Source organism: Ornithorhynchus anatinus, chromosome 21, assembly GCF_004115215.2.
Source record: "Ornithorhynchus anatinus isolate Pmale09 chromosome 21, mOrnAna1.pri.v4, whole genome shotgun sequence".
In the NCBI taxonomy this organism is placed as follows: Eukaryota; Metazoa; Chordata; class Mammalia; order Monotremata; family Ornithorhynchidae; genus Ornithorhynchus; species Ornithorhynchus anatinus.
The window spans coordinates 2,161,466-2,187,957 of record NC_041748.1 but is presented as its reverse complement, the minus strand read 5'-3'; the positions used below and the strand labels follow the sequence as shown (position 1 = coordinate 2,187,957).

At 60.8% G+C, this 26,492-nt stretch overlaps 2 protein-coding genes across 3 annotated transcripts; one reads left to right on the top strand and one right to left on the bottom strand.

The window, feature by feature from the left end:
* Positions 1–1,006: 1,006 nt before the first annotated feature.
* PDRG1 (p53 and DNA damage regulated 1) lies at positions 1,007–3,973 on the bottom strand. Of its 2 annotated transcripts, XM_029048693.2 has the most exons (5): positions 3,849–3,973; positions 3,574–3,649; positions 2,176–2,250; positions 1,395–1,475; positions 1,007–1,282 (listed from the first exon to the last, which is right to left on the bottom strand). In XM_029048693.2, the coding sequence occupies exons 1-5, from the start codon at positions 3,945–3,947 to the stop codon at positions 1,200–1,202; spliced, it is 414 nt and encodes a 137-aa protein (XP_028904526.1). In that variant the 5' UTR covers positions 3,948–3,973; the 3' UTR covers positions 1,007–1,199. The 2 variants fall into 2 exon arrangements, with proteins under 2 accessions (XP_028904526.1, XP_028904528.1); XM_029048695.2 differs by lacking the exon at positions 2,176–2,250.
* Positions 3,974–10,783: 6,810 nt separating this feature from the next.
* Positions 10,784–25,730, top strand: XKR7 (XK related 7). The gene is given in 5 exon segments (XM_039915082.1): positions 10,784–10,913; positions 12,256–12,633; positions 12,742–12,833; positions 23,084–23,263; positions 24,629–25,730. Coding segments are annotated over 5 exon segments (1,662 nt in total). The 5' UTR covers positions 10,784–10,868; the 3' UTR covers positions 25,596–25,730.
* The last annotated feature ends 762 nt before the right edge of the window (positions 25,731–26,492 follow it).

The window sequence follows — 26,492 nt, the reverse complement described above, 5'->3', positions numbered from 1 at the left end:
AACTTCCCTTTAGGGAGGAATCTGATTATCTGGCGGTTAGAGCTTCCCTAACGGGAAGAACGGGCTTATAGGTTACTCGCCCGCGGCAGAACACCCGGGTCCCACCCAGGCGGGATTCGCTTAGGGTTTACTGGCATGGGGGGAGGCGGCTACCTCTCGCCCACGTGCCCTTCCCACTCGGGAGGAATCCACTTAGGCGTTCGTCACCCACCCGTGGGGAGGCACGTGGCTTCCGGCCCCACGAGCGTTCGGCGGGACGGGACCCTCACCCGTCCGTCCCACGGCTCCTCGGGGGTTGCGGGCGGACCGGGCTTCTCGCGCTCTGGGCAGAGGCGGCCCGCGGCCGGAGGCTACCGGTCCCCATCCGCTGCACGGGCTAGAGGGCGCGGGTATATATCACCTGTGCTCGTAGGCCATTCCGGCTTCCGGCCTCAGTTTATCCAATCTCTCCCCCCTCCTCCGTACCTAATCTGACTGGTACGGGGGCGAGGGGCACCTTCTGTATTCCCGGCTTGCGCCGTATCCCACCCTCTCTTCTGAGTTCCGTCTGCTGGCTCGGGGCGGGGGGGGGGGTGTCACGCGATAGCATCTGATCCCGAGACCGTCAGGACCCCGGGCTCACCTTGGGACAGCACGGAGGGTTACAGGGGAGGATGAGGGAAGAGGAGGCCAGTGGAGTGAGAAGGATGACGGTGGAAGGACGACAGTGGAGTCAGGAGGAACAGGATGAGGAGGCGAGTGGAGTGAGGGGGAGGAGGGAGGAGGAGGCCAGTGGAAGGAAGAGGAGGACAGTAGAGTGAGGAGGAAGAGGAGGAGGATGAGGCAGTGGAAGGAGGAGGCCGGTGGAGTAAGGAGGAGGGCGAGGGAGGAGGACGACGACAGTGGAGCAAGGAGAAGGAGGCCAGTGGAGGGAAGGGGAGGAGGACTGGAGCGGGGAGAAGGATGAGTGAGGATGAGGCCAATGGAAGGAGGAGGACAGCGGCGTGGGGAGGAGGCGGAGGCACTGTTTCCGATGCTGTCGGCCTTTATTCTCAAGGGCTCCGTCAGCCGCCCGCGCCGGGGGCCGCCCCGGGCCCGCCCGCCCGCCCTCCGTCCGTTCCCCGAGGCGGGTCCAGGGCGGTCCTCCCCGCCCGTCCATCCTTCCATCTGTCCGTCCGCGTGTCCGGGGGCCTGTCGGCCGCGCCCCCCGCCCCGGCCGCTCAGCCCTTGAGGATGACGGTGACCGCCTTCATCTCCTCGGGGCTCAGGGGCCGCAGGTTGAACCCTTTCACTTCCGGTTTGCCTGCGGGAAGGGGTGGACGCGGGCGCTCCCCGTCGGCCCGGGGCGACCCCGTCTCCCCCTCCCCCCCGACCCCCGCCGCGGCCAGGCCTCCCCCTCCCCCGCCGCTCATCACCTTGGACCTCCAAGAGGTTGTTGACCTTGACCCGCATCTGGTCTCGCAGTTTCTCGATCTCCTCCTCCAGATGGGCCTGGTCTGGGGTGGGCGAGGGGCGGGGAGACGGGGGAGGGCAAAGTTGGGGCGCTGCCGGGCGCCGGCGACCCCCAGACCGAGGACAGAGCTTGGGGCGGAGCTCTCGGGAAGCAGCGTGGCCTAATGGTCAGAGCTCGGGCCTGGGAGTCGGAAGGAGCCGGGTTCTCAGCCCGCCTCCGCTCCTCATCCGCCGTGGGTGACCCTGGACGAGTCACTTCACTGCTCCGGGCCTCAGTTCCCTCACTTGTCAAATGGGGATGAGGACCGTGAGCCCCACGTGGGACGGGGTCTGGGTCCAACCCGATTAACCTGGATCCACCCCAGCGCTTAGAACAGTGCTCGGCCCACACTAACTGCTTAACGAGTACCATTATCATTATTACTATCATCACTGTTAGGAGTGGACCCTCCCAAATGCTCAGTACAGCGCTCTGCTCACGGCAGGTGCTCAACAGATACTTTCGGTACGGTGCTCCGCCCCTAGTAGGTGCTCCGCAGATACGATCGGAACGGTGCTCCGCTCACAGGCGCTCGACAGGTACCATCGGAAGGGTGCTCTGCACATAGCAGGTGCTCAGCAAATACTATCGGGACGGTGCTCTGCACGTAGTTGGTGTTCAATGAATACTACCGACGGGTTCACTGAGTCCCGGAGGGGGGCCAAGAAGGCCAAGGTCCCGGTGCCTCCCGCCCCCCGCCTTACCTTTCTCGATCATCTCCTTGGTCCGCTCCCGGGGCAGGTGGACGAACATGTTGCCCAAGCAGACCATCACCTCCTCTGAAACGCACAACGGCCCCGGTGGTTCGACGCCCCCGTCGGTGGTATTTACCGAGCGCTTCCTACGAGCGCAGCGCCGTGCTGAGCGCCGGGGAGACGCCGATCCGGCGGAGTTGGGAGATGCTTTCCCTGCCCGCAAGGGGCTGAGAATCTAGAGGATGATCAGTTGATCCACGGTGTTTACTGAGCGCTTACCGTGGGGTGGGGAGCACCGTGCTGAGAGCCTAGGAGGGTCCGGTACGCAGACTAAGTCCGGTGCTTGGCACACAGTGAGCGCTCAATAAATACGACTGAATGAATGGGTGGTAGAGACGTTCCCCGCTCACCACGGGTTGAGAGTCTAGAGGGTCATCAGTCGATCCACGGTGGTTATCGAACGTCTACCGGGGGTGGGAGGAGCACGTGGGAGAGCCCAATACGATACGAAAGCGCTCGGCACGGTGCTCGGCCTACTGTAGGTTCTCTGTAGATATTACCGACAGAATAGATTGGAAGCTCCACAAGGGTAGGGATTGCGTCTACTCACTTACTGGACTCTCCCAAGTCCTCGGTACGATCCATTTGGGGTGGGAGGGGAAGAGAAGGGAATTACCGTGACGCTATTTGCTAAGCGCTTACTGTGGGCCAAGCACTGTTCTAAGCACTGGGGGTAAATATAAGGTGATCGGGTTGTCCCACCGGGGGCCCACGGTCTCCGTCCCCATTTGACAGCTGAGGTCACTGAGGCCCGGAGAAGCGAAGCGACCGGCCCCAAGGTCACGCAGCTGACAAGCGGCGGGGGCGGCATCGGAACCCAGGACCTACGACGTCCGGGCCCTCGCCACCGAGCCGCGCCGCCTTCTCGAAGCGACTCGGCCACGGTCGCCCGGCGGGGCCGCGGGGACCGGGAAGGTGACTCGGCCGAGGCGGGCGAGGGCAGGGGGTGCCCGGGGCGGGGGGGGGGGCGAGGGGTTGGAGAAGCAGCGGGGCTCAGTGGAAAGACCTCGGGCTTGGGAGTCGGAGGTCGTGGGTTCAAATCCCGGCTCTGCCGGAGTGACTTTGGGCCGGTCACTTCACTGGGCCTCGGCGACCTCATCTGTAAAATGGGGATGAAGACGGCGAGCCCCACGGGGGACCACCTGATCACCTCGTCTCCTCCCCGGCGCTCGGAACAGTGCCCGGCGCACAGTAAGCGCTTAACAGACGCGGTTATCGTGACCACCCGATCACCTTGGATTCTCCCCCCCGCGCTCAGGCCAGTGGTGGGCGCACAGTGAGCGCTCGCCAGATGCTATCATTGTGACGATGATGATGATGATGATGACGATGAGGGGGTGCACTCACCGGGCGGGCCGGGGTCCTTCTGCAGAGCACGCAGCGCTTCGCGGTTCTGGTTCTGCTTGACGTGCAGGTTGATGACCTGCGGGGGAGGGAAGCGGAGGCCCGCGGGGGGGGTCAGGGGTCACCGACGGAGATGGGCCCCCGGGGGAAAGGGACGTTGGGGGTGTTGGGCGCCTGCTGCTGACTTGCCCACGGTCACCCAGCTAAGGGGGGCGGGATCGGAACCCGCGACCCGGCTCGGCGGGGGCTGCGGGGTCGGAGGGGGGGGGGGGGCTGACCTGGCGCTTGTCGGCCAGCACGTCCTCGGCCAGCTCCTCCACCTGGCCCAGGTAGCGCAGCAGCCGCTCCGTGTCCCCGTCCGCCATGGCCGCCGCCATGACGTCACCGGCCCGGCCCGGGCGCGCCCCCGCCGCCGCCTCCCCGGGCCCGGGGCGCATGCGCCGGGAGGGACGGAGCCCCGCCCCCCGACGACGGAGCCCCGCCCCCTGGCGACGGCGCCCAGCCTCCCTAATGATGCCGCCCCGCCCCGCCCCGCCCCGCCCCGCCCCTCCCCGCGACGGCGCCCCCTGCCGGACCGTCCGGTCCCAGCCCAGTCAGGGAAGGAGCCCATCCGCCCATCCGCCCATCCGCCCACCCGCCCACCCGCAGGAGTCGCGCAGTGGGATTTACTGAGCGCTCAACTGGGTGCCAAGCGCTGTACTGAGCGCTTGGATAAGGACACTGTAGCCCTAAAGAGTGTCAGTCCCTGCCTACAACGAGCTCACAGACTTGGGGCGGCGGGGGGGGAGACAGACGTCAGTACAAATAAACACATTATTCAGTCAGTCATTCATTCAATAGTATTTACCGAGCGCTTACCACGTGCAGAACACTGTACTAACCGCTTGGAATGGACAAATCGGTAACAGATTTAAACATTACAGAACTATATATCATTCATTCATTCAGTAGTATTTATGGAGCGCTTACTATGTGCAGAGCACCGTACCGAGCGCTTGGAATAATGGCGGTAACGGTTAAGCGTACTCTGTGCCAAGCACTGTTCTAAACGCTTGGAGGAATGATGCTAATGGTTAAGCGCTTACTATGTGCCAAGCACTGTTCTAAGCCCTGGAGTAGATTCAAGGTCCGCGGGTTGGACCCAATCCCCGTCCCACGTGGGGCTCACAGGCTTCATCCCCATTTTACAGATGAGACAACTGGGGCACAGAGAGGTAACGTGACTCGTCCAGGGTCACACAGCAGACAAGGGGCGGAGCCGGGATTACTCATTCGCTAACCTTATTCATTCGATCGTATTTATCGAGCGCTTACTGGGTGCAGAACATTGGGCTAAGCGCTTGGAATCGCTTAGTACTGATTAGTATTATTAGTATCGATCGCTGGATGTCGGCATTAGAACCCGTGGCCTCTGACTCCCGGGACCGTGCTCTGAAACCCCGTTTTCAGGGGAGGAAACAGAAAGATGACAAAACTATTCATCATGAAACTGATACGGGTATGTATTAGGCGTTTACTATGTCCCACACCCTGTGCCAAACACTGGGGGCGACACGGGACAATCAGGTGGGACACAGTCACATAGGACAGGGCTTGAATCTCCATTTTCCGAGGAGGAAAGAGAATGAGGATAACAGTCTTAATATACAGTCACACGAAGGATCATATTCGCTGGGCGCTCGCTCGGTGCCAAACACTCTGCTAAGCGCTGGGGCAGATCCAAGATCGAACCCAATTCGCGTCCCACACGGGCCTCACAGCCTCTGCACACAGCGAGCGCTCAGTCCAGTGCTCTGCACATAGGACGCGCTCAATAAATAGGCTGGAACGAACGAAGGGAGGCCGGGCTGGAGTCGGGGATGGGGGGTGGGGGGACTCCGGGATCTGCCAGATTCTCCGGAATTCCTCGTTTGGGGTGAACTTACAGTCCAAGCAGGACTTGTTTTGGGTAAAACGCCTTCTGCCTCGCGAATTCCAAACGCTGATGGGGACGGGATTTCCAGAAACCATCTGCCCGTTCTTGCTTTCAATCAATCGGTCGGCTTTGCTGAGCCTTCACTGTGTGCCCAGCGCTGTGCTAGACAACCGGTAATGCATCCCCATCATTTTTTTTTTCCTAAACATGGTATCTGTTAGGCGCTTACTATGTGCCAGGCACTGGGCTAGACAACCGGTAATGCAGCCCCATCTTTTTTTTTTTCTAAACGTGGTATTTGTTAGGCGCTTACTATGTGCCAGGAACTGGGCTAGACAGCTGATGATGAACCCCCATTTTTAAAAATGATGGTCTTTGTTAAGCTCTTACTATGTGCCAGGCACTGTGCTAGATAACTACGAGAAGCAGCGTGGCTTAGTGGAAAGAGGCCGGGCTGGGGAGTCTGAAGTCACGGGTTCTAATTCCGGCTCCACCGCTTATCTGCTGGGTGACCTTGGGCAAGCCACTTCACTTCTCTGGGCCTCAGTGACCTCATCTGAAAAATGGGGATTAAGACTGTGAGCCCCACGGGGGACAATCTGATTACCGTAGAACTCCCCCAGTGCTTAGAACAGTGCTTGGCACATAGTAAGCGCTTAACAAATACCATCATCATTATTATTATTAACTGGTCATGTATCTCCAGTTTTTTAAAATATGGCATTTGTAAGCGCTTGGCACAATGTTTGCAACATACTAAGCACTTAACAAATGCCATAAAAACGGGGATTTATTACCAGTTACCTACCCCAGCGTTTAGCATAATGCTTGGCATCTAGTAAACGCTTAACGAATACTATTATTATATTGGAAATGTTAGAAAGCTGGTGATTCCCCCCCCCACGTTATCGTTAAGATTAATTTAAAAATTAATATTGATAAATTATATCATGATAATTAAGAGCACACCAATATTTAATTAATTACTTAATAATACTAATACTGTGGGGAAACCACCAGCTTTCTAATATTTCTAACCTAATAACAATACTACTAATGATAATGATGATAATACTGTTGGGAAACCACCAACTTTCTAGTATTTCTAATACAATAACGATACTATTACTTCTGATAATAATAATAATGATAATAATAAAGCCAGTGGTTTTTCCCCACCAATAAGGCTGGTGTTTGGGTCCAACCTGATCTGCTTCTATCCACCCCAGGACTTATTTCAGTGTCTAGTGCACAGTAAGTACTTTACAAATACTACAGTTATTATTATTAGATTAGACTGTAGTAATAATTAGATAATTAGATTTAATTATCCCGATTAGACTGTAAGCCCGTCAATGGGCAGGGACTGTCTCTATCTGTTGCCGATTTGTACGTTCCAAGCGCTTAGTACAGTGCTCTGCACATAGTAAGAGCTCAATAAATACTATTGAATGAATGAATGAATGAATGAATGATTCTTGCTGCTCACAAATTAGGTGCTCAATAAATACCAATGATTGACCGATCCTCCCCCCCCGCCCCCATTGGTTATCTACTGGACAGAGAGCGATTTCCTGTAGCTCCCGGCTTTTGGGATGAAGAAGTAAAATATTTCAGCCCCCAGGGCCCCCAAAAGACAGGAGGCCCTGGTTATTCAGCAGGTCCCCCCTGCCCCTTTCCCGATCCTTGATGAGAAATTCCAGATTTCCCTGGCTGAGGTCGGAAGTCAGAGGCAGTGAGGAGAGGGGAGCTGCATCTGTCTCTTCCTTTCCGTAATAATGGAGGCTGGATTGGAAGCAGGGCGGCCTAGCGGGTAGAGCCCGGGCGCCAGAGGGACCTTGGGTTCTCATCCCGGCTCCGCCACTTGTCTGCTGGGTGACCTTGGGTAAGTCACTTCCCTTCTCCGGGCCCTCGGTTCCCTCCTCTGTAAAATTAAGACTGTGAGTCTCAGATGGGATGGTGCCCAAGCGCTTAGTACAATGCCCAAGCGCTTAGTATAGTGCCCAAGTGCCTAGTACAGTGCTCCGCCCACATAAGCGCTCAATCAATACGACCGACCCTATTGATGATCTGTAGAAAGGGGATGAAATCGTATTCCCTGCTGCTTAGACTGTGAGTACAGGTTAGTAAAATACAAGAGAGTAGTTTCCTCCCCACAAGGAGCTAACAGTCTACGGTGCTCTGCACACGACAAGCGCTCGATAAATGACTGAATGAATCGATTAGTGGTATTTATTGGGTGCCTACCGGGTGCCGGGCACTGTACCGAACGTTTGGGAGAGTCCAATGCAACAGAGTAGGCACGTTTCCTGCCCAGCGGGAGCTGCCGGTCTAGAGGGGGAGGCAGACGTTAAGAGAGAGAGAAATCGCCCTGCCTTCGAGGAGCTGACATTATCTAGTTTTGACGTCTCCGTCTTCCCCCTCCAGACTGGCAGCTCCTGGTGGGCGGGGAACGGGTCCGCTCATTGTTAGATCGGCCTCTCCCAAGCGCTTAGTACAGCGTTTTGCCCTCGGGAAGCCCTCGATAAACACGACCGAACGAATGACGCCTTGGACTGGAGGCTGGAGGTTTTATGGTGACATACCTGAAGGTGGAGGTTTCAGGGTGACATCGTCATCATCATAATAATAATAATAATGATAATGTTGGTATTTGTTAAGCACTTACTATGTGCAGAGCTCTGTTCTAAGCGCTGGGGTAGATACAGGGCAGTCAGGTTGTCCCACGTGAGGTTCACAGTCTTAATCCCCATTTTACAGACGGGCGAACTGAGGCCCAGGGAAGTGAAGTGACTCGCCCACGGTCACACAGCTGCCAAGTGGCGGAGCCGGGATTCGAACCCGTGATCTCTGACTCCCAAGCCCGGGCTCTCTCCACTGAGCCACGCTGCTTCTCAACATCCAAGCAGAGGGTGGAGGTGCCATGGTGACATCAACCCGGAGGATGAAGGCTATCATGGGAATCCGACCCCGACCCTATCCCTTCGCACGCCAGCCGCCTCCACCCGCTGTCTCCATTTCCTCTCCTCCGATTCCCTCGTCGACCCCGCCCCCCCCCTCCCCCCCGGTCTGGCTTCTGCCCCCTCGGCTCCACAGAAAGCGCCCCCTCCAAGGTCAGGGGGCGTCTTCTCCTTCCCAGATCCAAAGGCCTCAACTCCATCCCGAGCCTCCCCCGCCTCTCGGCTGCCTCAGCCAGCGCAGATCGCCACCCCCTTCTCCCGGAAACGTTATCCGACCTCGGCTTGGCCGACACCGTCCTCTCCCGGGTGTCCTCCTAGCTCTCCGGCCTCTGGTTCTCGGTCTCTCTCGTGGGCTCCTCCTCTGTCTCCCACCCCCTAGGCCTGGGGGGGGGGTCCCTCGTGGTTCACGCGTGGGTCCCCTTCTCTTCTCCCTCTCCGCCCACACTCTCGGAGAGCTCCTCGTTCGCTCCCCAGGCTTCGACTCCCACCTCTATGCGGATGATTCCCAAATCTCCCTCTGGCCCCGATCTCTCTCCCTCTCCGCGGCTTCACATCTCCTCCCGCCTTCGGGATGTCTCCACTTGGATGTCCCGCCGACACCTCCGACCGAACGTATCCCAAACTGAACTCCTCGTCTTCCCACCCAAACCCCGTGCTCCCCGTGACTTTCCCTTCACCGTGGACAATAGCACTCTCCTCCCTTCCTCCCAAGCCAATAACCTCGGCGTTGTCCTGGACTCATCTCTCTCATTCCATCCACATATTTCATCTCTCACCAAATCCTGTCGGTTCTGCCTTTATGACACCTCTCAGATCTGCCCTTCCCTCTCCACCTGAGCTCCTTCCAAGTGAATCCAATCGCTTCTCTTCTCCCGCCCGGATGACTGGACCAGCCTCCCCGCTGACCTCCCTGCCTCCTGTCTCTTCCTACTCCGGTCCAGACTTGAGCCTGCTGCCCGCATCATTTCTCTACGGCAGCGTCCAGGCCGCGTCTCCCCACCCCTCGAGACTTTCCGGGGGTCGCCCATCCACCTCTGCGGCCGACGGAAACTTGCCACCGTCGGCTCGGAAGCCCCTAACCCCCTGACCCCTCCTACCTCACCTCGCTGGTCGTCTACTCCAGTCCGGCCCAGAGACTTGGCTCCTCTCATGCCACCCTCCTCCCCGGGCCTCCATCTCGCCCGTCTGGCCGCCGATCCCCCTGGCCCACGTCCCGCCTCTGGCCTGGAAGGCCCTCCCTCTTCAGCCACTTGTCGACTGTGTGACTGTGGGCAAGTCACTTAACTTCTCTGTGCCTCAGTTCCCTCATCTGTAAAATGGGGATTAAGACTGTGAGCCCCATGTGGGACAACCTGATTCCCCTATGTCTACCCCAGCGCTTAGAACAGTGTTCGGCACGTGGTAAGCGCCGAACAAATACCAACATTATTATTATTATTATTATTATCTTCATAACCGACAGACAGTGACTCTCCCACCTCTCCGAAGCTTTATCGAAGGCCCGCCTCCTCCTCCAAGAGGCCTTCCCTGACTAAGCTCTCCTTTCCTCTTTTCCCGCTCCCTTCTGCGTCGTCTATGCGCTCGGATCTGTTCCCTTTATTTCTCCCTCCGTCAGCCCCCCGGCCCTTATATCCAGATCCCCGATGGGCTAACCTGTCGGCTCATCGGTTCCCGCAGATCTTCCGGAGTCTGCCTTCTCCCAGCCTCGGCGGACCCCCTCCTCCTCCCCGTCCCGACCCTCGAGGTACCTCCCCCGGCCTCAGTCAGCCCCTGGGGTCAACAAGAGGAGATTTTAGGGCTACGGCGTGGCCTGGTGGGTAGAGCCCGGGCCTGGGAGTCCGAGGACCCGGGTTCTGATCGCGGCTCTGTCACTTGTCTGCCGTGTGACCTTGGGCAAGTCGTTTCACTTCCTCTGTGCCTCAGTTCCCCCATCTGCCAAATGGGGATTCGATCCCCGTTCTCCTTAGACCCGGAGCCCCATAAGGGATTGCGTCCGCCCTTATTAAGTCGGATCTCCCCCGGCGCTTAGTCCGGGGCCTGGCACATAGTAAGCGCTCGAAAAATAACTCAATTATTATTCGGACCCGGCCTCAGGTTTAACCCCTGGCTTTCCACCCCCACCCCTTACCCCCGTTCTGGACCGTTAGCAGGAGGGACTGGAGAGTTTGGGGAGAGGGACAAGAACCTTGAGGATTCGGCCCTACCTCTCCTCCACCCCTGGAATAAACGGGATGTGTGCGGCGGGGGGGGGACGGGGACCCTAAATGGGGGTGGGGGAGAATCTGACCCATCACCGAGGAAAAACTGGAGGGGGTGGGGGGGGGCTTCATCTGCGATTCTGGGACAGCTGCACCCGGAGACCCCTGTCCCTTTGCCATCTCCGGGTCTGCGGTGTACTGGGGTGGGGTCTTCGAGATCCCCTAATGGAAGGGGCGGGGGCTCCAGGACTCCTGGGACGAGGGGGGAAGGTTTGGGGGTTGGGAGAGTCGGGTCAGCCGGGAGGGGATGAAGGAGGGGGGAAGGGTCAGGGACGGGGAGGGGAGGCTGGGAAAATGAGGGGAAGGGGCTTGGGGTGGAAGGAGAAGAGGAGGTGGAGGAAGAGGGGGGAGGAAGAGGAGGAGGAGGGGAAAGAGGAGGGGGAGGAAGAGGAAGACAAGAAATAGGAGGACAAGGAGGACGAGAAGGAAGAGGAGGAGGAGGAGGAGGAGGAGGAGGAGGAGGAGGAGGAGGAGGAGGAGGAGGGAAAGGAGGAGGAAAGGGAGAGAAGAAAGGGGGAGGAAGAGGAAGACAAGAAGGAGGAGGAGGTGGAAGAAGAGGAGGAGGAAGAAAAAGAGGAAGAGGAGGGAAAGGAGGAGGAGGAGGAAAGGGAGGGGAGAAGAAAGGGGGAAGAAGAGGAAGACAAGAAGGAGGAGGAGGTGGAGGAGGAGGTGAAAGAGGAGGAGGAAGAAGAGGAGGAGGAGGAGGAGGAGGAAAGATGAATGGGGAGAAGGAGGGTGCCGTGGGGAGGTAGGCAAGGGAAGGGAGGTCGGGGGAGAGGGGTGACGGGCCAGGTGAGGGGCACAGCGCCCGGGAGGAAGGCGAGAGGGAGAGGAGGCGGTGGGTCTTCCTCCCAGACCCCCCTCCCGCGGGGGGGAGAGGGGAGGGGAGGGGAGGGAGCCAGGGAGGAGGAGGAGGAGGAGGAGGAGGAGGAAGGCAGGGGGGACGGGGAAGGGGAGGAGGAAGGGGAGAGGAGGGGGACGAGGAGGAAGGGAGGGGAGGGGAGAGGGGAAGGAGGAAGGGAGGGGGAGGAGGAGAAGGGGAGGGGGAGGAAGGGAGGGGAGGGAGAGAGGGAAGGGGAGGAAGAGGAGGAGGTGGAAGGAAGGGAGGAGGGGGAAGGAGAGGAGGAGGGGGAGGAGGAGGGAGGAAGGGAGGGGGCAGAGGGGAAGGGGAGGAGGAGGAGGAGCCATCCCTCCTGGCTCCCCGGCTCCCTCCCTCCCTCCCTCCCTGCGCCCGGCCCCCGGCCCCCGGCCCCTTCCCCGCCGCCGCCGCCGCCGCCCGGAAGTCTGTCCCCTCCTCCTCCTCGTCGTCCTCCTCGTCGTCCTCCTCTTCATCCTCGTCCCTCTTCATCCTCGTCCCTCCTCCTCCTCCTCCTCCTCCTGCAACATGGCGGCGAAGTCCGATGGGCGTAGCGGGGCTGGGTTTCCCGCGGGGGCGCCTGGTCCGGGCCGGGGCTCGGAGGAGGCGCCTCCGCCTCCGCCTCCGCCGCCTCCGCCTCCGCCTCCGCCGCCTCCTCCGCCTCCTCCGCCTTCTTCTTCCTCTTCCCGGGGGGAGCCCCGGCCCCGCTACGGGCTGCGGGACTGCTGCTGGGGCCTCTGCGCCCTGCTGGTCTTCTTCTCCGACGGCGCCACCGACCTGTGGCTGGCGGCCGACTACTACCGCCGGGGCCGCCCGCTCTCCTTCGGCCTGACGCTGCTCTTCGTGCTGCTGCCGTCGCTCGTCGTGCAGATGCTCAGCTTCAGGTGGCTGGTCTACGACGCCGCCCCGCCCGTCTACACCGCCGGCGCCCCGCCCGCCACCACCACCGGCGTCTCCCCCGGCGTCTCCCCCGGCGGCGCCCCCGGCGGGGCGGCCCGCAGCGCCCCCGGCGGCCGAGCGGGGAGCGTCAGCACCGCGGACAGCGCGCGGCCGCCCCGCCTCCACGGCGCCCCCGCCGGCCGGCCGGGGAACGGCGGCCCCGCCGACGCCGACGCCGACGCCGACGCCGACGCCGCGCCGGCCCCGCGCCTCCACGGCGCCCCCGGCGGCCGAGGCGGGAAGGGCGGCGGCGGGGCCCGGCGCACCTGCTGCCGCCTCTGCGTCTGGTTCCTGCAGTCGCTCATCCACCTCCTGCAACTGGGCCAGGTCTGGAGGTAATCCCCCCGCCCGTCCCCCCGTCCCCCCGTCCCCCCGTCCCCCCCGTCCCCACACCGCTTGCGTTCATTCAATCCTACTCACTGGGTGCGGAGCACTGGACTGAGCGCTTGGAAGGGACACTTGGAGATAGACGCCGTCCTTGCCCATTGACCGGCTTACAGTCTAAGCCCGTCGGCACCCCCGCGTCCCCCCGCCCGCCGTCGTGGCCCATCTAATAACGATGGGATTTGTTAAGCGCTGGGGGATGCGAGGTGATGGGGTTGTCCCACGTGGGGCTCACAATCAATCCCCATTTTACGGGTGAGGTCGCTGAGGCGCAGAGAAGTGAGGCGACTGGCCCAGAGTCCCACGGCTGACAAGCGGCGGAGTCGGGATTAGAACCCGTGACCTCTGACTCCCGAGCCCGGGCCCTTGCCACTGAGCCCCGCCCGCTTCTCTAGCCGACGCCTACCACGGCCGGTCCTGCCACCCTGACGAGCACAACTGCGGGGCTTGGCGAGGCCCTACCGTGGGCCAGGCGCTCGAATGATGGATAACGACAACTGTGCTGGCTCCGATAATAACGATAAGCGTGACTGGGGTGGGATTTCTTAAGCTCTCACTGGGTGTCGAGCTGATGATGATGATGTAGGTATTTGTGCAGAGCACTGTTCTGGGCGCTGGGGCAGGGTCATCAGGTTGTCCCACGTGAGGCTCCCAGTCTTCATCCCCACTTGACAGATGAGGGAACTGAAGCAGAGAGAAGTGAAGTGACTTGCCCAAAGTCACCCAGCTGACAGGCGGCGGAGCCGGGATTCGAACCCATGACCTCTGACTCCTAAGCCCGGGCTCTTTCCACTGAGGGCCGGAGCAGAATCATAATGATTATTCGTCGCGACGGTGTTTCTTAAGCGCTTGGGATGGGGCGGGCACCGCACCGAGCGCCGGGGTGGAGACGGGCAAGTCGGCTTGGCCGCCGGCCCCGGCCCGCCCGGGGCGCGCCGTCTCCGTCCCCGCTTTTCAGGGAGGGAACCGAGGCCCAGAGAAGTGAAGTGACTTGCCCAAGCTCACAGAGCAGACGGGCGGCGGGGCCGGGATTAGAACCCAGAACCCTCTGACTCCCAGCCCCGGGTTCTATCCCCGACGCCATGCCGCCTTACCCCTGAGGGAATAATAGCTCATCGTCGCGACTGTGGTACTCGTTATCGGCGTGACGGCGATGGTATTTGTTAAGCGCTTACTATGTGCCGAGCGCTCTTCCGAGCGTTGGGGTGGATTCTAGGTTGTCGGGTTGGACGCGGTCCCCGGCCCGCCTGTGGCTCGCGGCCTTCATCCCCGTTTCACAGATGAGGGACCGAAGCGCAGAGAAGTGAAGCGACCCGCCCAAGGTCACACGGCAGACCGGCGGCCGAAGCGCGATTAGAACCCAGGTCCTCCTGGCTCCCAGGCCCCGGGCCTAGCCACTCGCCGCGTTGCTTCTCTTAGAATGTGGTGGGCACGCTGCTTCTCTTAAGCGCTCAGTACCTGCCAGGCGGTGTGCTCAGCGCTGGGGGAGTTAGTTACGAGATCATCGGGTTGGACACAGTCCGGGCGTCCCACACGGTAGTAATCGTAAGAAGAACTGTGGTACCCGTTAAGCACTTATTATGTGCCGGGCGGGGCACTGAGCGCTGGGGGAGATCCAAGCTCGACGGGTCGAACACGGTCCCTGTCCCGCGTGGGCCTCACGGTCTTCGTCCCCATTTCACCGAGGGGGGAACCGAGGCCCAGAAAAGTGAAGGGACCGGCCCAAGGTCACCCAGCAGACGGGTGGCGGAGCCGGGCCGAGAACCCGGGTCCTTTGGACTTCCAGGCGCGGACCCTAGCCATTGGAGGGGGCCGGACTGTCCGCTCGCCGTGGGCGGGGAACGCGGCCCTTCATCGGGGTATCGTGACGCACGGTCAGCGCTCGGCACGGTGGAGTGGCTAGAGCCCGGCCCCGGGAGTCAGAAGGTCTCGGGTTCTGATCCCGGCTCCACCGCTTGCCCGCTCCGTGACCTGGGGCGAGTCGCTTCCCTTCTCTGGGCCTCGGTTCCCTCATCTGGAAAATGGGGATTGCGATGGTGAGCTCCCCCGTGGGACAGGGCCCGTGTCCAACCTGAACGGCTCGGGTCCACCCCGGCGCCCAGTACGGGGCCCGGCACCCAGTAAGTGCTTAACGAATGCCGTCGATATTATAATGATTATCTTCCCCAGAGCTCAGTACGGCGCTTGACACGGACTAAGTGCTTCACGGACGGCATAAAAAAGAAAAAGGAGACCGCCTGGCTCTACTTCCCTCTCCCTCATTCCAGGCTCCGTCCGAAAGACTGGGAGACCGGGATTCCCGGCTCTTCTCGGGTCCAACGCTTTGGCTTCACCGATGATCCCGGCAGAGAGGTTAAAGTTAATGCTTTGGGCCGCTTGGCAACCCCTCGGTGATGGGGTAGGGCAGAGTGGGAAGAAGGAGATACAGATGAACCCTCGGGCGTGAAATTGGATCTGTAAAGGCCCCGGCCAAAAGGTCTCTCACAGCAAGAATCGGGGCGGTTGAGCGGCTAGAGCCGGGTCTGGGCGTCGGAAGGACCCGGGGTTCTAATCCCCGCTCCGCCACTTGTCTGCCGGGTGACCTTGGGCCAGTCAACTCACTTGTCTTAGAGAAGCAGCGTGGTCTAGCGGGTAGGACCCGGGCCTGCCAGCCAGAAGGACGTGGGTTCTCATCCCGGCTCCGCCGCCTGTCTGCTGGGAGACCTTGGCCCAGTCCCTTCACTTCTCTGGGCCTCCGTTCCCTCATCTGCAAAATGAGGATTAAGACTGGTAGCCCCATGCGAGAAGTGGACGGCGTCCAGCCTGATGACTTTGTATCCCGCTGCGAAAAGCGCCTGGCACATAGTAAGCGCTTAAGAAATACCGATTAAAAGCAAAAACCGAGGGATCTTTTTATCAGCCCGATTCGCAAAGATCATCCCGTTCCGATCCAGGCGCGCTGAGGTGGTTTGATCTCGCCCTGGAGGGACTGGACGGATATTTTCAGGCGTGATATAACTGTCTGTTCTTGGGCGTTAAATCTAGGCGGTCTCCAGTCAGTCGATCAATCAATCCGTCGTATTTATTGAGCGTTTACTGTGTGCAGAGCACTGGACTGAGCGCTTGGGAGCGTCCGGTACAACAGAGCTGGCGGACACTGTCCCCGGCGACCCCCCGCCCACCCACCCCAAAACGCACACACCTGAAAGAGAAAGAGGTCGCGTTGAGTAGCCGTCTTGCCTTAAGGCCGGCGAATCGGGAGCAAAGCCACAGCCAGAATTCCTGGGTGAGGTTTTCTAGGAATCGTCTCTCTTCGGCTGCCGCTTATTTTCCCGCTCCGAGATTCCCCAGCCGTTCCGGTCGATCGGGACCGCTTCCAAAGCAACGGTCCCAAATCTGGGAAGCAGAGCGGCCCGGCGTCGGAGGATTTGGTTCTCATCCCGGCTCCGCCATTTGTCTGCTGTGGGACCTTGGGCCGGTCGCTTCTCTTCTCTGGGCCTCAGTTCCCTCGTCTGTCAAATGGGGGTTCAATCCCCGTTCTCCCTCCTACTCTGAGCCCCGGGTGGGACGGGGACTGTGTCCGACCGGCTTAGCTTGTATCTTCCCCAGCGCTTAGTACAGTGCTTGACACATAGTAAGCGCTTAACGAATACCCCAGTTAGTATTATTCCCTCCCGACACCCCTAAATGAAGGAGGAGGAAAGGAGAAAAGGGGGGGGAGGGAAGGGAGGGGGGGAGGACAGAGATAGGCGCTCAGTAAATACCATTGACGATCGAGTGATTTAAGCACTCGGTCTTCACCCTACCGTCAACCCCGCAGCACTTATGTCCAGGTCTGGAATTGATTTTACCGTCCATCTCCCCCTCTAGACCGTCAGCTCCTTGAGGGCAGGGAACGCGTCTACCAACTCTGTGGATTGGACTGCCCCAAGCGCTCAGTACAGTGCCCTGCACCCAGGAAGTGCTCAGTAAATCCCACTGATGGTTAATATCTGTCTCCCCCTCTAGACTGCCCGCTTCTTGCGGGCAGGGAGCGTATCTACCAGCTCCCAGGCGCCCGGTGCGGTGTTCTGCCCGTGTGGAGTGTTCAGTAAATACCATCGGTTGACTGCCAATCTCTGGCTGGCTGCCAGTCTAACGCTTGTGAGAGGAAAGTCCTGCGTGGAGAGGGTGAAAGATTTGAGCGTGTGGTCGTCCACAGACCGAACACCTTGTCGATGATTGTTTTTATGGTGTTGGTTGAGGGCTCATTGTGTGCCGGGTGCCGTTCTGAGCGCTGGGAGAGATACAGTCAGGTTGGACCCCGTCCATATCATCGAATCCCCATTTTGCAGATGAGGTCACTGAGGCCCAGAGCATTGAAGCGACTGACCCAAGGTCACACAGCAGACAAGGGGACGGAGGCGGGACTGGAACCCGGGTCCTTCGGCCTCCCAGGCCTGGGCTCTAGCCACTGGGCCACACCGCTCCTTCTCTTCCGCCGGTTGGCCGTTGGGACCGGATGATCTCGTTGGCTACGGAAGTAGAGGTGGAGTTCTCTCACTGGTTAAGGAGGCTGGGGTTGGTCCATCTCATTGGTTTAGGAGGGTTGGTCTGGGTCATTGGTTAAAGGATTTGGGCTGGCCCGGGCTGGGGAGTCAGAGGTCATGGGTTCGAATCCCGCCTCTGCCACTCGTCAGCTGTGCGACTGTGGGCGAGTCACTTCACTTCTCTGGGCCTCAGTTCCCTCAACTGTAAAATGGGGATTAACTGTGAGCCTCACGTGGGACAACCCGTTGACCCTGTATCTCCCCCAGCGCTTAGAACAGTGCTCTGCACAGAGTAAGCGCTTAACAAATACCAACACTATTATTATCCCCATTGGTTAATGGGGGTGGGGTTCCCTGTTGGTTAACGGTTTTGGAGCTGGGCTCTCTCACTGGTTGGGGGGGGGGGGGGTTGGGTGGCGTTGGGTCGTTGGTTCCCGGACTCGGGGCTGGGTTGTTTCATTGGTTTACAGGGTTGGGGCCGCTTCCTTTCACCGGTCAAAGGGGTTGGGTTCGGGTCAGCTCACTGGTTGATCGGGTGGGAGCCGGGTTATCTTATTGGTTAAAGGGAGCGGACTTGGATTAGCTCATCGGCCCAAGGGGTCGGACCCGGGTCAGCTCGTGGGTTAAGGGAGTCGAGGCGGGGTCAACTCATTGATCGGAGGGATCGGCCCCGGATTAGCTCGTTGGTTAAGGGATCTGAGGCCGGATTATCTCATTGGCTAAAGGGGCTGGACTCGGGTTAGCTCACTGGTTAAGTAGTTTGGGACTGGCACATAGGAAGCGCTTAATAAAAAAATATATAATTTTTTAAAAATACCGTTATTATTCTTGTAGCTCTAAACTGCCTTACACCTCCGAAGAAGACTTGACTCTCCGATCCCCTCAGGCTGGCGGGGTAGAGGGGGACTCATTAGGGACTTTCTATTTCAGCAAGGAGACCACCCCCCATCCGATCCCCGGCCCCCGGCAAGAGCACAATACTGAAATTCTCCATCCCCTCCTGCTGCGGATAAGCACCTTCCTGCTCCCCCTTTTCCTCGTCAAACCGGGAGGAGCACAGCTGCGGTCCGGACAGCTCGCCCCGTCCTCCCTCCCCGCCCCCCCCCCGGCCCCAGCCAGCTCCCCCCGGGTCGGTAATGGACACATAATGAAATTGGAATTGAACGATTAAAATCGCATTATTCGCTGACATTCGTGTCTCGTTCCATTGCCAAAAGCTGGGAAGTCCTTTCCTCGAAGCCGTTCGAGGAGACGGGGGAAAGTGGGGAAATGGAAGGCATTTTATTAATAATAATAATAATAACGGTATGCTAAGCACTTACTATGCGCCGAGCTCTGTTCTAAGCGCTGGGGTAGATACAAGGTCATCAGGTTGTCCCCCGTGGGGCTCACGGTCTCCATCCCCATTTGACCGATGAGGTCACTGAGGCCCAGAGAAGTGAAGAGGCTGGCCCGAGGTCACACAGCGGACAAGTGGCTTCTCCTTCCCCCGCCTTTCTCCTCTCCCCTTCTTGCCCCCCAACTTCTGGAACCCCAGATGGTCTCTTGGACATTTTAGTGGGGTACTTTAGAGAAGCGGCGCGGCCTAGCGGCTAGAGCGGGGTGTCAGAAGGATCTGGGTTCTAATCCCGGCTCCTCCCCTCATCTACTGTGCGAGCTTGGGCCGGTCTCTTCGCTTCTCGGTGCCTCAGTTCCCTCATCTGTAAAATGGGGATTAAGACGGTGAGTCCCCTTTGGGACGGGGACTGTGTCCAACCCGATTACCTCGTGTCTACCTTAGGGCTTAGAACAGTGCCCGGCACACAGTAAGCGCTTAATAAGTGCCATCATTAATTCATTCATTCATCCTTTTAGAGAAACCGCGTGCCTGGTGGGTAGACCTGGGTCCTCCTCCCGGCTCTGCCCCGTGTCTGCTGTGCGACCCTGGGCCAGTCGCTTCCCTTCCCTGTGCCTCAGTTCCCTCATCTCTAAAATGGAGACTAAGACCGACTGAGACGAGTCCTGCCAGGCGCTGTCTTGAGCGCTGGGATGGAGACAAGAAAATGGGGTTGGACACGGTCCCTGTCCCACGTGGAGCCCACAGTCTCCATCCCCATTTTCCAGATGAGGGAACTGAGGCCCAGAGAAGGCAAGCGACTTGCCCCAGGTCACACAGCAGACAAGTGACGGAGCCGGGATGGGGGTTGGGGGCTCGGAGGTTTGAGGTCTCTGGGGACTTGGCAGGGGGGAGGAGGGGGCTGTTCCTAGAGAGGGGGTGGGAGGCTTCTGGAAGCCTGAACTTTTAAGAAAGGTTGGAAGGATGGTGGAGGAGAGAACGGCGCCGAATCTCTGAGAGACCGACAGATGGAGGATAGAGGATGTGAGAGACACGCAGATAAACAGAGACCCAGACTCAGAGGGACGAGACGGAGATGGAGAAAAACAGCAGGCCGGCAGGCGGGCAGACTGACCCGGGAGCCAAGAGACAAGCCAAAACAGAAGCTAGAAGAGGGAGGCGGGGAGAGGGGGGGGGAGGGGGGGGGAACCGGGGAGAGGAAAGAAAGGGGGAGGAGAGAGAAGGAGCGGAGGACGGAGAGCCAGGGAGGGGAAGGGAGATGGAGAGGGAAAAACAGGGGAGAGGAAAGAGGGGGGAGGAGAAAGAGAGAGAGCGAGGGGATGGAGGGAAGAGAGAGAAAAACGTGAGAGGAAAGGGAGGAAGGAGAGAGGGGGAGGAGGGAGAGCCAGGGAAATTGAGGGAGATGGAGAGAAGAGAGGGAAAAGGGGGGAGGAGAGAGAAGGAGGGAATGAGGGAAGGGAACGAGGGAGAGTGAGAGAGAGAGGGAAGGGGAGGAAGAGAAGGAGGGAGAGAGGGGAGAGGGAGAGAGAGAAAGAGAGAAAAGGGAGGAGGGAGAAAAAGAGGGAGAAGGAGGGAAGAAGGGAGAGAGAAGGGGAGGAGAGGGGGGAGAAGGAGAAGTAAGTTGGGAGAGAGAGGAAGGAAGGGGAAGAAATAGAGGAAGGAGGAAGGAGGGAGGAGAGGAGAGAAAGGGAGAGGGGAGGAGAGAGGAGGAAAAGGGAAGGATGGCGGAAGAGAAAGGGAAGAAAGGAGAAAGAGAGAGAGAGAGAGAGAGAGAGAGAGAGAGAAGGAAAAGGAGGCGTAATAGGAGAAGCAGCATAAAGCAGCAAGATCTAGCTGAAAGAGCCCGGGCCTGGGAGGAAACTGAGGCCCAGAGAAGTGAAGTGACCTGCCCATCACCATCACCACCATCATCCACCACCCAAGCGCTTAGTACGGTGCCTGGCATGTAGTAAGCGCCGAACAAACACCGCAGTTATCATCATCATCACCAGCACACTATCGACGTTCTCACCATCGCCACCCCCCCTCCATTCAGTTGTATTTATTGAGTGCTCACCGCGTGCAAAGCACCGTACTAAGCGCCTGGACACCATCCCAACCACCATCGACCCGACGACCGTGACCATCTCCCTCCCCGGCCCCATCTCTGACCCCCTGCCGGAGCGCCGGGAGGACGGGGTTCGACGTCGTACCGCGTGATCAACCCCGGCTCCCCAACCCCAGGAAATTTAGCCTCCGCGGAAACGATCCAGGGGCAGGACGATCCACGCTAACCCGGCACGAGGCCTCTTCCCAGCCACCACCAGCGGGATCTCTTCCCCGCCACTTCCGATGTCGGCTGCCGGGGGCGGGGGGTCCGTTCCTTTCCCCTCAATCCAGGAGGGCTTCTCGGAGGCCGTGACTTTAGAAAGAAGCGGGGAGGCGGTCTGTGGAAGAGCGGGAGGAGATTTGGGCGTGCCCGGCTGGCCCCCGGCTACCGGTCGGCTGACGGTAATCATAACTGTGGTATTTGTTAAGCGCTTACTAGGCGCCAGGCGCTGTACTAAGTTCCGGGGAGCAGATTGGGCTGGACCCAGTCCATGTCCCACGTGGGTCTCACGGTCTCCATCCCTCTCTGACAGATGAGGGGACTGAGGCCCAGAGAAGTGAAGTGACTCATCCGAGGTCACAGAGCAGACCAGGGGAGGAGCCGGGATTAGAACCCATGACCTTCTGCCTCCCGGGCCCGGGCTCCAGCCACTGTGCCGTGCTGCGCTACTGGCCCCTCTGTTTCCAGAGCTTAAGGCGGGAGCTGGAGGGGGAAGGGGACGAAGAGGGGGCAGGGAGCGGCCCACATGGCCCGAGGGATTAGACCAAAGGGATTCTGGGAGTTCAGTCGAGCCCACGTCCCCAGGGACTGGACGAAAGGGATTCTGGGGGTTCAGTCAAGCAGGCCCGACCTGCTTTCAGCTGACCCCGAGCAGGTGAACAGAAGGTCCTCCCCGCTGGAAACTCTCCCCCACCCCCCTCCTCAGGCCTCCCCTTCCCACTGCCCAGACGGTGTTCCCGGTCCGGCCATCTGTCTTCTCCGTCCCGGGCCCGGTGTGGGACGCGGAGCGGGCGGGAGGGGCCGGAGGGGCCGAGGGGATCCCGTTCGCTTCTGGGAAAGCAGCGTGGCCTAATAATAATAGCCACTCGTTCATTCGATCGTATTTAACGAGCCCTTCCTGTGTGCAGAGCACAGTACTGAGTTCTCGGGAGAGGACGGTAGAGCTTCCCTTCGGTCAGGAGCACACAGAGCCTTGTCTCTCGAACCCAGGAACTGAGGCACGGAGAAGTGAAGTGACTCGCCCAAGGTCGCCCGGAGGACAAGCAGCGGAGCCGGGGTTAGACCCTGTCCCGCGCGAAGCTCCCGGTCTGGCTTCTTTCCAGAGGAGGAAACTGAGGCCCAGAGGGGTTAAGTGACTTGCCCGAGGTCACGCAGCAGATCGGGGACAGAGCGGGGACTAGAAGCAGCGTGTCGGAGTGAAGAGAGCCCCGGCCTGGGAGCCAGGAGACCCGGGTTCTAATCTAGAGAGGGGGGCAGACCTGAATAGAAATCAGTAAATTCCGGATGTGGACGTAAGGGCTGTGGAGCTGAGGTTAGGCGGGGCGGGGAGTAAACGGGGGGGGGGATCTAAGTGCAAGGATGATGCAGAAGGAAGAGGGAGAAGAGGAAACGGGGACTTGGTTGGGGAACGGATCCATTCATTCGGTCGTATCTACTGAGCGCTCCCCCGGTGCGGAGCACTGTACCGAGCCCTTGGGAAGGGACGCTTCTACAGTAAAACTCTCGCATTCCCCGCCCGCAACGGGATCTGGTCATAGAGACCGTGGGGCCGAGGGAAAAGGGAATAAAGGGGGCAAATTCATTCATTCGGTCATACTTACTGAGCACTTACCGTGTGCGGAGCACCGGACTAAGCGCTTGGAAACTACGGTTCGGCCACAGATAGAGACGATCCCTGCCCGACAACGGGAAGCGCAAGGGGGATGCAGAAGGGAGCGGGAGAAGAGGCGACGAGGGCCTAGTCGTGGAAGGCCTCTTGGAGGAGGCGGGCCTTCGGTCAGCCTTCGAGAGCTCTGAGAGCTTTTCCGAGACGGGGCGAAGTCTTCCCGCTAGCTGGGAATGCGCAGGGAAAGGAGGAGGGTCCGTCCCGGCTGGGAGGGTCCGGGGGAGCGGAACCAGCTCTTCCCGGGGGGGGACACCGATCGATCGCCTGCGGGATCTGGCGGTCGGCGGGCCGGGTGCGGGGAGGGAGGAGGGAGCCGGTCCCGCCGACTCGGAGGGCTCAGTCGGGGTCCGGCCTCGTGTCCCCCGCCCCCCGCTCGCCCCCAGGTACCTCCGGGCGATGTACCTGGGCCTACAGAGTCGCTGGCAGGCCGAGCCCCTGGGCCGACATTTCTACTGGCGGATGATGTTCGAGAGCGCCGACATCAGCATGCTGAGGCTCCTCGAGGCCTTCCTCAAGAGCGCGCCCCAGCTGGTCCTGCAACTCGCCATCATGGTCCACCAGGGGTACCCCGAGCCCCTGCAGGGTAAGAGGACCCCCCCCCCCATCCGCCCCGTCCCCCCACGACCTCTCCGCATCCCCTGCCGTCTCCCGGCCCCTAGTCTCGCCCCAGGACCCAGGACCCAGGACCCAGGTAACCCCCCACCCCATCCGTCCTCCAGAATTCCCTCCTGCCTTTCTCGCCCCCTTAGTCCCGGCCCCCTTAGGACTTAGATGAGCCCCCCCCGGAAATGGCTCCCGTCAGCTCCTCGAGGGCCGGGATCGTGGCAACTCGCCCTGTTGGACTCTCAAGCGCTCAGTACAGTGCCCCGCACACCGTGGTGGACCGTCAGCTTCTCGAGGGCAGGAATCCTGTCTCCCAACTCTATCGGCCTCTATTATACAAGTGTATAATAGAATACATGGGATTTATTGAGCGCTTGCCGTGTGCCAAGCACTGCACCGTCGGGACCATCGGGTCGAACCCAGTCCCCCTCCCACACGGGGCTCCCAGTCCGAGGAGGAGGGAGAACGGACCCTGAGAGCGACGGGATTCGCTGGGCGCTTCCCGAGGGCCGAGCACCGAGCTGAGCGCCGGGGGAGAAACGAGCCCGTCGGTCCCCGCCCCTCCCCACCCCCAATCAATCAATCCATCGATGGTGTTTACGGAGCGCTCACTAGGCTCAGGGCGCTGTACTGAGCGCTTGGGAGAGTTCCCCCAGAACCACACAGCCGACACCTTCCCCGCCCACAGCGAACTTCCCTCCGTTCATCCGGTCGTGTTTACCCAGCGCCTGCTGGGTGCAGAGCACTGTACTAAGCGCTTGGGCTAGGAGACGATACAACAATCGACTGACACATCCCCTACCCGCGACGCGCCGGCGGTCTAGAGCCGGGGAGGCGGATACGGGCGTAAGCGGCGTGGGGCCGGGACGGGGGAAGGACCGAGGGAGAAGGTCCGTGCGACGCGGAAGGGGGTGGGAGAAGAGGAAAGTAGTCAGGGAAGGCCTCCTGGAGGAGGTGCGCCTTCGACGAGGCAGCGCGGCTCAGTGCCGGGAGCCCGGGCTTGGGAGTCGGAGGTCATGGGTTCGAATGCCGGCTCCGCCGCTTGTCAGCTGGGTGACCGTGGGCGAGCGACTTCACCTCTCTGCGCCTCAGTCGCCTCATCTGTCGAATGGGGATGAAGACCGGGAGCCTCCCGTGGGACAACCCGATTCCCCTGTATCTCCCCCGGCGCTTAGAACGGCGCTCGGCACATAGTAAGCGCTTAACGGATCCCAACGTTATGATCATCGTAAGGCTGCGAAGCGGGGGGGAGCGACGGTCTGCGGGGCGTGAGGAGGGAGGGCCTCCGGGGCCGGAGGCGGGACGGCGAGACGGCTTTAGAGGAGCCGAGCGGGCGCCCCCCGGCCCCCGCCCCCCTGACCCCCGCTCTCCCCAGGTCTCTCGGCCTCGGCCTCGCTGGTCTCCCTGGCCTGGATGATCGCCTCCTACCAGAAGGTCCTCCGCGACTCTCGCGACGACAAGCGGCCCATGTCCTACAAGGGGGCGGTGGTCCAGGTGCTGTGGCACCTCTTCACCATCGCCGCCCGGGCCGTGGCCTTCGCCCTCTTCGCCTCCGTGTCCCGGCTCTACTTCGCCATCTTCCTGGTGGCCCACTGGTCCCTCATGACCCTGTGGATCATCCAGGGGGAGACGGACTTCTGCACCTCCAAGTGGGAGGAGGCCGTCTACAACATGATGGTCGGCATCGTCTACGTCTTCTCCTGGTTCAACGTCAAGGAGGGCAGCAGCTGCTGCCGGATGGGCGTCTACTACAGCCTGGCGCTCCTGGAGAACGCCGCCCTGACGGGCTTCTGGTACTACCACCACGGCCTCAACTCCGACTTCCAGGCCCTGCTGCTCGTCTGCGCCGTGGCCTGCTGCTTCGCGTTGGGCGTCTTCTTCATGCTCGTCTACTACTGCCTCCTGCACCCCAACGGGCCCATGTTCGGGGCCCGGGCGCCCGGACGGGGACCCCCCGGGGCCCCCGCCGCCGCCCCGGCCCCCGAGGCGGTCGCCGGCCCCCCGCGGCCCCCCGCCGGGCCGGAGAGGGACGGGGTCCCCGAGCCCGGGCCCGTCTTCCAGGTGAGGCCCGGTCTCCCGCTCCCGCCGGCCCCGGCCCGCCGGACAGAAGGGCCCGTGATCCGGATAGACCTGCCCCGGAAGAGATATCCGGCCTGGGACGCCCACTTCATCGACCGCCGGCTGAGGAAGACCGTCCTGGGCCTGGAATATTCCTCCCCCGCCACCCCCCGTCTGCAGTATTGCAGCATCGGGGCCGCCCAGGAGCTCTTGGAGTACGAGACTACGGTGTAGACCCCCCTGGGTGGAGGGGGGGAGGACCAGCTGGGCCTGGTCCTCTCACGAGCCTCTGTGACAGTCGAGGAGTCGGGCCCGGGGTGGGGGGTGGGCGTTTGAGGATGGCGCTCCCTCCCCCACGTACACACACACACACACACACGCACACACATCCGGGACCCCCCTCCGGGGTCCACGGGGAATCAAACGGTGCTAAGGAGGACCTAACACCCCCCCCCCCCCGCAACACACACACACACACACACACACCACTCACGGGGCGGTTCCCCGTCCGGATTGGTGCTCGTACCCCCGTCCGCCGTTTTCCTCCCCGTCCGCCCCCCGCCCCCCAAAGCGGGGTGTCTCCCGGGCCCCCCCCTCCCCTTCTCCGGGCCGAACCGAAGTGGTCCCATGCCCCGGGGGGGCCAGAGGGGCAGCTTCCGGGAGGGAGAGGATGGAAGGGGAGAGGAGAGAGGGTCCCAAGGCCCCCCCAACCCTGAAATACATCAGTGGGGTGTCCCGGATGGAGAAGTGGGGTCCCGCGAGAGGGCCCGGGTCCCCGCGTCCCCGCGGACTCGAGGCTTCTGCGTAAGGAGCCCCTTTGAGGGCGGCGGGATTCCGGTGGGCTTCTCCCTGCTGAGATGGGGGCGGGGGGCTGGAACGCCCTCCCCTCCCCCCGAAACCCCGGCCCCGGGGTGGCGGGCAGGGGCGAAAAGAGGATCTGGGAGGGCTGGATGGAGCAAGGAAAAATCTGATTTGGGCAGAGATGGGAGAGGAAGGAGGAGGGGGAAAAAGAGCTCCGGGGAGCTCACAGTCAGGATGTTAACACACACACACACACGCGCACACAAACACACACAGCCCGAAACCCCGGCACCACATACGAACACCCGCCAAGGGGATCGTTTCCCCACA

Bases quoted from the DNA above. Each gene is read 5' to 3' on its own strand.
- PDRG1 (XM_029048693.2), bottom strand. From the start codon at position 3,947: ATGGCGGCGGCCATGGCGGACGGGGACACGGAGCGGCTGCTGCGCTAC. The intron at 3,650-3,848 runs GTCAGCCCCCCC...CCTCCCCCGCAG, and splicing joins TGCTGGCCGACAAGCGCCAG to GTCATCAACCTGCACGTCAA. The intron at 1,283-1,394 runs GTGATGAGCGGC...CCCTTCCCGCAG, and splicing joins CAACCTCTTGGAGGTCCAAG to GCAAACCGGAAGTGAAAGGG.